The sequence below is a fragment of the Bidens hawaiensis genome, unplaced genomic scaffold, assembly GCF_021521415.1.
Source record: "Bidens hawaiensis isolate Kalapana, Puna unplaced genomic scaffold, B.hawaiensis_p1.1 tig00009686_1, whole genome shotgun sequence".
Lineage (NCBI taxonomy): Eukaryota > Viridiplantae > Streptophyta > Magnoliopsida > Asterales > Asteraceae > Bidens > Bidens hawaiensis.
Window position 1 is genome coordinate 549,526 of NW_027491726.1, and position 8,442 is coordinate 557,967.

At 33.8% G+C, this 8,442-nt stretch overlaps 1 protein-coding gene across 1 annotated transcript; it reads right to left on the minus strand.

The window, feature by feature from the left end:
• Positions 1 to 174: 174 nt before the first annotated feature.
• On the minus strand, positions 175 to 8,442 carry LOC143533415 (uncharacterized). Its single transcript, XM_077028213.1, has 9 exons — positions 7,499 to 8,442; positions 7,206 to 7,417; positions 5,950 to 6,034; positions 5,781 to 5,843; positions 4,353 to 4,510; positions 4,201 to 4,273; positions 4,043 to 4,105; positions 3,351 to 3,449; positions 175 to 487 (listed from the first exon to the last, which is right to left on the minus strand). The coding sequence occupies exons 1-9, from the start codon at positions 8,411 to 8,413 to the stop codon at positions 299 to 301; spliced, it is 1,857 nt and encodes a 618-aa protein (XP_076884328.1). The 5' UTR covers positions 8,414 to 8,442; the 3' UTR covers positions 175 to 298.

The following is an 8,442-nucleotide window of genomic DNA, read 5'->3' on the forward strand; positions in this document are numbered from 1 at the left end:
TCGATACCAAAAGAATGACCCGTTTTCATCCATTATCAAACCGACATATTTTGCTATCTCTAATGACTACATTAAAGCTACTAGGTAGAACCAATCAAGTATGGAGATGATTGTATTGTTTGATGCCAAAAATTGATCCAGTTGACTCAAGCTGATGAAGCTTAAAATGGTTATCATATGAAACTATTATTATTCACAACATTCAAATGGTTGTCATTTCAACTAGTTAAAATGAAATTTAGAGAAGAGAATTGTTACTATGGAAGGTGATGAAAATCGACAACAACACACTATTGTATTAAGAAGCAAGGGCTGAGTTTATGAGATCTCGTCTCCTCAAAAAAGGGTGCTCAAGTAGTTGGGCGGCGCTTGGGCGGTCATCTGGATTAACTTGCAAACATTTAAGTATGAAATCCCGGGCTTCTGCAGACAATGTGTTAGGAATGGGAGGAGGTTCGCCTCTGCTGATACAAAACAATGCTTGCATCTGCAAATCAAATTTGTTTTCCTCAATATGCATTCACATCAGCTATCACATAATCAATTTTAACGTACATTACGTATGCGAAATACGTTCAAGGTAAAAAAAAACAATAAAATGTTCCAAGTTTAAACTCTAAAACATTGACAAAAAAACTTAAACGTTCAAGCTGATACATTTAAGGTTAAAACTCATCATTCAAAACTCAAAATTGATCGACTGATGCTTCATATTGATGATTAATTGAATCGATTTCAAAGATTAACCAATCAATTGGCTTCAATTTCAATTCTTATCAAAAGCTAAACATAAACTTGTGAACAAGGGGAGCGATGTTCGTCTAAACTATCGACGTAGTGCATATGTGCATTTCATTTTACAATAGTTTTTATTGCATATAATACAACACAGTTACATTATACAATACATACTATTGAATATATGAAAATACAAAACTATTGTTTGTATGCAATACACACTATTGCGTATATGAAATACAACACTAATGCATATTAACTGTATCAATTTTTTTTATTTTTTGCATATAAAATAACATTATTGCACATATATAATACAAACAATTGGATATATGATATTAAACACTATTGGACTAATAAAAAACACACTAGTACACGTATGAAATAAAAAAAAGTCGATGTATTGCATATGTGCATTACAATAAGTTTTTTTATAATTTTTTATTTTTATAATTTTTTCTTGTGAAAAGTAACAACATATATAAGAAAGATGAAAAAAATTTAAAAAAATATCTTTTTTAATTAAATTAAAAATATTTCTTTGTTAGTTCTCTAGTTCTCTCTCTAAGAAGTTATCTCTTGATCTTCTATATATATAGGGGTGAGATCAAATGAAAATCTCTTTTAAAGATTAAACTTAAAAACTCCTAAAAAATTATTTTTAACTTTTTTTGTAGTTTCTTTTTTTCCATAATTCTTATATGTTGATATTGTTCAAAAAAATAAAAAGAAACCTCGTCAGTAATCTCATCGGTGCAGTGCACACGTATAATAGTGTGCATTGCATATATACAAGAGTGTTGTATTGCATAAAATCAACAGTATTGCACATATTTCATACAGACTATTGTATATATGCAATATAAGATTAATACATACATCAAATACACATTAGTACGTATGTGTAACATAACATTAATGCACATATGCACTACATCGACTTTTATTTTTTTATATATGTTTTGCATAGAATACAATACTACTACTCATATACAATACACAAATATTGAACATATGCAATTAAACACTATTGAACATAAAAATACATAGTAATACACATGTGTAATACAACAGTATCACACAGTAATACGTATGTGCATTACAACGTCTCATTTTTTATTTTTTCGAGTGAAGAGTAACAAAATACAAGAATAATGACAAAAACGGAAATTTGAAAATATTTTTTTATTTTTAACTAAAAATATTTTTTTAGGAGTTTTTAAGTTTTGTCTTTAAGGATGAATTTTCTCTTGATTCTCTCCTTGTTTATATATATTTATGATGAGTATCATTACCGGATGAGTATCATTACAGAACTGTTAAATTATTTAAGAACTTGAAGGAACATTTGTAAACTAACGTTTTTTCATAAAAAGTTTTGTATGTTAATGTTATTTAAGTGTAGCTTTAACATGCTTTATATCTATATTTACGATTACAATTTTGAAAATTAGTTTTTCTACAAATCTATGTTTTGTTGTACACCTATCTAAATTTGTTAGTACATAATTTTTGCACATATGTTAACTTGTGATTAATATATGTAATAGATTTTTTTATATAAAATATGATAAAACCATAGTTATTAAAAGCACACCGGGCACACGCCTAGGCGTAGCGCAGGTAAAGTGCCTAGTGGTGGTCGAGACGCGCTTTCGGCCAGATTCCGGCTAAAATCTGAAAATTCCGACAAGAATCTGGCTAAAGCCTGTAAATTCCGGCCTGAAATAGAGGAGAATTACCTTGAAGGAAGCGGAGGATCCTTTTTGGTGTAGCTATGCACTTTGCAACTTTTTGGTGTACATGGGGTTTAAAGTATAGAAAAACTGCAACAAGTTCATTTTGTTTTATATTATAAAGTAATATTGTAGCTCTGCACTTTGCAGCTTTGCTGCTACTACTAGTGTGCTACAGTAACCTTAAGATTACTTTTTTTTTTATAAATAATGATAGGTTAATTTAAATAAATGTTTAATTTAAAACTATTTGTTATTGAACTATTAAAATAATATTTGAAGGTTTTATGAATCTTTGCTTCCTAATCTATATATTATAAAATTTTTAACTTATTGTTTAATTTTTAAATTTTATGTGTATTAGATAATAGCTTTTGCTTTTTATATATGAATAATAGTATTATTTTTCTAATACATAACATATTTTTATTTTTTTTTCATTTAAGTGCTTTTTTTTCTTAGGCCCTCGCCTTTTTTGCGCTTTGCGCCTAGGCCCTAGGCAAGATCTATGCGCCTTGAGTACGCCTAGCGCTTTTAATAACTATGGATAAAACTACTCTTAAATTATGTTAATATATAAAAAAAAATTTAAAAATGTTTGGTTGTTAAGAGTTCCTAAGAGTTCTTAATTTTTTTAGAGTTCTTAAATGATACCAACCATATATATATATATATATATATATATATATATATATATATATATATATATATATATATATAATGACATGTTTGACCCTAACTCGTCAACCCACTACCTGACCTGACTGTTTTTCCCGGCATAGGTAACACTTCTTACAAGATGTTTTCAAGTATCTCGGACAATGCATATATTAGTGACCCTTTTAACAATTATAATAATGAGATTTAGATGCATACCCCTTCCAAGTTGGAGTACGGATTTTTCTTTGTAAACATCTCTAACACAGTGCAACCAAGGCTCCATATGTCAGCTGCAAGTGCTCGATTATTAACAACCTGAGGATGCACGAAAATAAGTTTTTAATGCAAAACATACAACAGAAAGCATTCACTAGTACAAGGATCAACTCTCCCAAGTCCCAAGTTCTCAATTGTGGGACATATACAATAAGGGTAATAACACCCTGCCAGGTAATCGGCTTTAACTAATTAATCTACCCTTTAACTATATTATGTTGTGGTTTAAAAAAATTATATATTAAAAAACCAATGAATGATTGATTTAGGTTCAATGGGCCCCGCCCCTCTTCTCTCTAGCACCCATTAAAGGGATGGAGCTCCTTTTTAACCATCGCGGTGCGGTGCTCGTTTTAGCTAAAGGCAACGTGGCATGGGTGTTAGACCGCAACAGATGGTCTAAGTAGATATATAGCATCCCTTCTGACCAAATCTACAGAAAATAGATGCAGAAAGAAGTTAAAAGTGGTAGAGTGTTGGTCTGGCGGGACCACGGCTTAAACTACTTTGACCAATCTGAGATAAAACACCACATGAATCGACCCATAAATAAATGCGTCCTAGTTGAGACCATCAGATATATACACTCGTACAACCACAGAAAAAAAGTCATATAAAAGAATAGAAGTAACCTCAGGTGCCGTAATCCAATATGGAGGCCCTTCGCTAGATTTAGTATCGATCAATGAAGGTGCCTGTAGATAGTCGATGTATATGTAACTAATGGTTCGAAACTAATCAATTGAACAAAAAATGACAAGGATGAAAAAAAACTTTGTGTTTTACTCACCATTGCCAGTCCAAAATCTGCAAGCTTCACGGAACCAGTCGCATCAATCAATATATTAGCACATTTGAGATCCCTAGAACATGTAATAAAAGTAAAAACTATAAAATGATAAGAGAATTTTTTACAATGCACCAAAATGGAAGAAGGTTTACCTATGAACCACCTGTTGTTCATGCAAGTACTTCAAGCCATGCAAAATCTGCCTAGTGTATGCAGAAATTTGGGAATCCCGCAATCTATACTTTTGGTAAAGCTTTGCCATTGAACCTTTAGTTACGAGCTCGAGAAAGATATATAGCTTGCCATCATCCTACAATATTATTTCAAGTTAACATGTACCCGTATGGCGAGAAGGATAAGGTAAAGATAGGTTTGTTTAGAAAGGCTTTTACAGGTGGACTCTTTAATATTATTTCAAGTTAACATGCATTCCTTGATTAATAAAGAAGGTGGCCTAAGTAAAATCAGTTCGATAAGTTAAACTGTACAAGGTGGCATGTTAACTCAATTGCTTATAAATGCATTACTTTGGGTTATGTTTTATCTGCAATGTAAAGAAGCGTTGAAGGGAAAAACTTAAAATAATGTTACTTGAAAATCTCCTGAAGTGTGTTTCTAATGGATAAAAACTCCTAAACACTTTGTTACCTAAATTCATTTTATGGGTTTATAGTATCTAGTTTGCTGTAGCTGATAACAGTTATGCCTTTAGTTTATTATCTAAGTGAAATACAAATCCGGTTACTAATCTTTTATAGTAGACATTTGATACAACCATTTCATAACCTACGACAGTGTACCTACACAAGTGTTCTAGACAGTTTTCTAACGAAGAGGGGCGTGCGGAGGCATATAAGAACAACTAGGGATATGTATCAAAACGCTAAAACAAGTGTCCGTGTGCCGTAAGAGATACTGTTAGTCCAAAGGTATGTGACAGACGCTTATTATTAACTAATCGTGTTCAATGTTGTTCTCGCGCATGAACAAGTTGACCCAGACTTAATTTGACAAGATGGTGCTTTATGTGTCCGACATAAGTTATCCCGGATATATTAGTTGTGCCGGACCACTTGGGTTCTCCTTGTTGAAGATTAGTTGTCTCGGGTGAAGGAAAAGTGGGTTTGAACAAGAGGCGGCTTGTTGGAGAAACCCGACTCTACAAATATAAGGACCTAGTCATCGTATTAGGCTAGGCGTGTTCATTTCGTGAGTCAACATCCCTAGGGGAACTCACCTAGGGTTTGGCATGGATCCTCTCATCATTTAATCACTTGACCATTGTCAATCATTCAATGAGATTAATAATCATATCACTACATGTATCGATTGTTCTTGTAAGATTGATTCTCATCATTTGTGAATGTTCTCAGAATTCACAAGTTGAGAAGATTTGGTAATGTATTAAAGGAGACACAAGAGAGCTCCGGTAAGAAATATCTAACACCTTAATTTATCAAAAAAATATCCAAACACCTTAATTTTAACAAGTAAATCAAAACAACATAGTAGATCTTAATCAAAGCCTCAAGTTCCTGACAGTTGTCTCAAAGAAAGACCTTGTGAGGGAAAATGGATACCTTGTCTGTTCCGAGATATCGAACTATGTTTTCATGATTTAGCCGACTTAATAATGATATTTCCTGAAATAAAAGGACAAAAAAATAGCTTAGCGTACGGAAACCGAGGATCTGATGGATATAAACCAGTTTACATAGCCAGAAGAAATGACGAAAATTTATAATTCACATGTTCAAGTTGAATAATGCTCTGCTTTCCCTGGCTTCCTTTATCAAGCAAAGAAAACTCTTTTACAGCGAAAAAATAACCGAATCTGCAAACAAAAACATAAGTCATATTAAAAATAGCCCCTTTGAGCCAAAACATATAGTTCCAGCTAGGCACATCAACTCATTAGGTGGAAGCTTTACACAATTACGAATATAGGCTAGATTGTGAAGAATCTACTACTTGCCTATAACTTAGTTAAATTTTATTTATTGCCACTTTTAACTCTTAGTTATTTCCTTTATATAGTTACATAAAGGTGATGCTGGGATGAAAACAGAGTGTTTATCCTAGAAAAAACCCATAACCTCCGAGGCATTCAGACATATTTGTTGTAAACCTCTTGCAAGTTGTAGACCAAGGAAGTTGTATTTTGGTGCATCTTCTATAGAACTAAGTTTCAAACATAGTTATCAAATGCGTTAGGCGCTTAGGCCTCTCCAAAGGCCTAGTCGCCAGGTGCAAAAAAAAGTGCGGGCCTGCACACTTAAATAAAATTATTCGAAAAAATAATTTGTAATAGAATGTCATGGATCTAGCTGTAAATTATATTATTACCTAAATGAAAAAAAGATGACATAAAGTATGTTACTTCAATTCACACAGCATTAAAAAAAATCACTCAAGTTGGTTCATTATTAAAATTAAAAAACATTAAAACAAAGCATCTTCATCATCATTAACGGAAGTACAACATAATCGTAAACAAGATTTACAAATCATAGAGAGGGAGAGAGAGAGAGAGAGAGAGATTGGAGTTAATTTTATTAATCAATGAATTTTAGGTAAGTTGTTTAAGTGGTAAATCAAAGAAAATCAAATAAAATCAAGTTAAAAGAAAATCAAGAACATAGTGAATTGCCGATTTTTCTCCTGAAATTGCGACTTCAGTCAATGTAGTCGGTGGGCCGACGACTTCGCCCAAAAAATCTCCTAGGCGCCAAAGTGCAACGCTTTTACTAACTATGGTTTCAAAAAGAGATTACAAAACAGAAACTAGCGATTGTGAGACAGTGGGCCAACCTAACTCCTAGGTCAGTGCAAAATTAGAGAACATCAAGTTCAGGAAGGATATTTTGGGCTCTAGATAATCACTTATGTTACGTTGTGGGATACAGTATCAGCAAAAAGTACATACAAAAAATCATATTCGATACTACAGATATATATAGCATAGCAAAGTACAAAGTCGTGCAATTGCAGCGATATTCACTTACTCGTTAAAACATTCATAAACAGTGCCAAGCGAGCCTCTTCCAAGTAACTCACCCCTCTGCCAGTTTATAAACATGCTCGCAGAGGCCTCACTTTGAACAAGACCCCTAGTCGAATCCAAATCCAAATCCAAATCTGAATCTGAATCCGAACCCAAATCATCAGCTAAATGTTCTGGGAAATCCACTCCTTGTCTACGATTTTCAAGAATCTCCTGTAAAAAATGTTTTTATCTTTTAGTCATTCAATATTCAAGAATAGGAAGCTTTTAGAAAACAACAGAAATTAAGATTACTTGTTGCTTGAGTGAAGACTCAAGTTTTTTAACGATCTCAGCCATCGTTGGCCGATCTTCACGAGCTTTCTTCATACACTGATAGGCAATGCCTGAAAATGATTCCAAAGAGCCTGGATCCATTTGGTTTCTTAGACCAGGAAGAATAATCTCATCTAACCTCTTCTTGTCGTAGCATCGTCGCCACTCAGGCACCAAAATTTTAGTCAGCACTCCATTTTTATACTCAGTGCATGATCTCCCACACAAAATTTCAAACAACACCACGCCAAAAGAGTACACATCAGACTCTTTTGACAGGAAACCCAATTCCAAATACAACGGATCACAATACCCGAATGTGCCAACACCATGGGAGGAAAGAAATGTATGTGCTTGGTTGGCAGGGCCAACTTTGGACAGTCCAAAATCAGAAACTTTGGCGGTCCAGTTCTCATCCAAAAGGATGTTTGCACTTTTGATGTCTCGGTGAAGAACTCTTTGTTGTGTGTTCTTAGGATCATGTAAGAAATGCAGCCCTCGTGCAGCCCCAAGACATATCTTTAGGCGTTGGATCCAAGTGAGAGTAACATCGTCAGATAGATATCGATCAACGCTCCCACGAGAGGCATACTCATACACGAGGATCATGTCATCACCCTCAACGCAATAGTGCATAAGGGAGATGAGATTTTGGTGTTTGTATTGAGAAAGCATCATGACCTCCTTCCAAAACTCAATGTTCCCTTGGCCTAGCCTGCGATCTAGTTTCTTAAAAGCAGCGGTGATTAGTCCCTCCGGGGAACATAGTTCTCCCTTATACACACTCCCAAATCCCCCAAGCCCGATCAGCTTAGCCGGATCAAAGTTGTTGGTGGCTGATGCTACATCTTTCATGTCAAGTTTAAGGTGATCAAAATATTTCATGAAAGACATCGAAGCATAATCAGATCGGGCAAACTAGA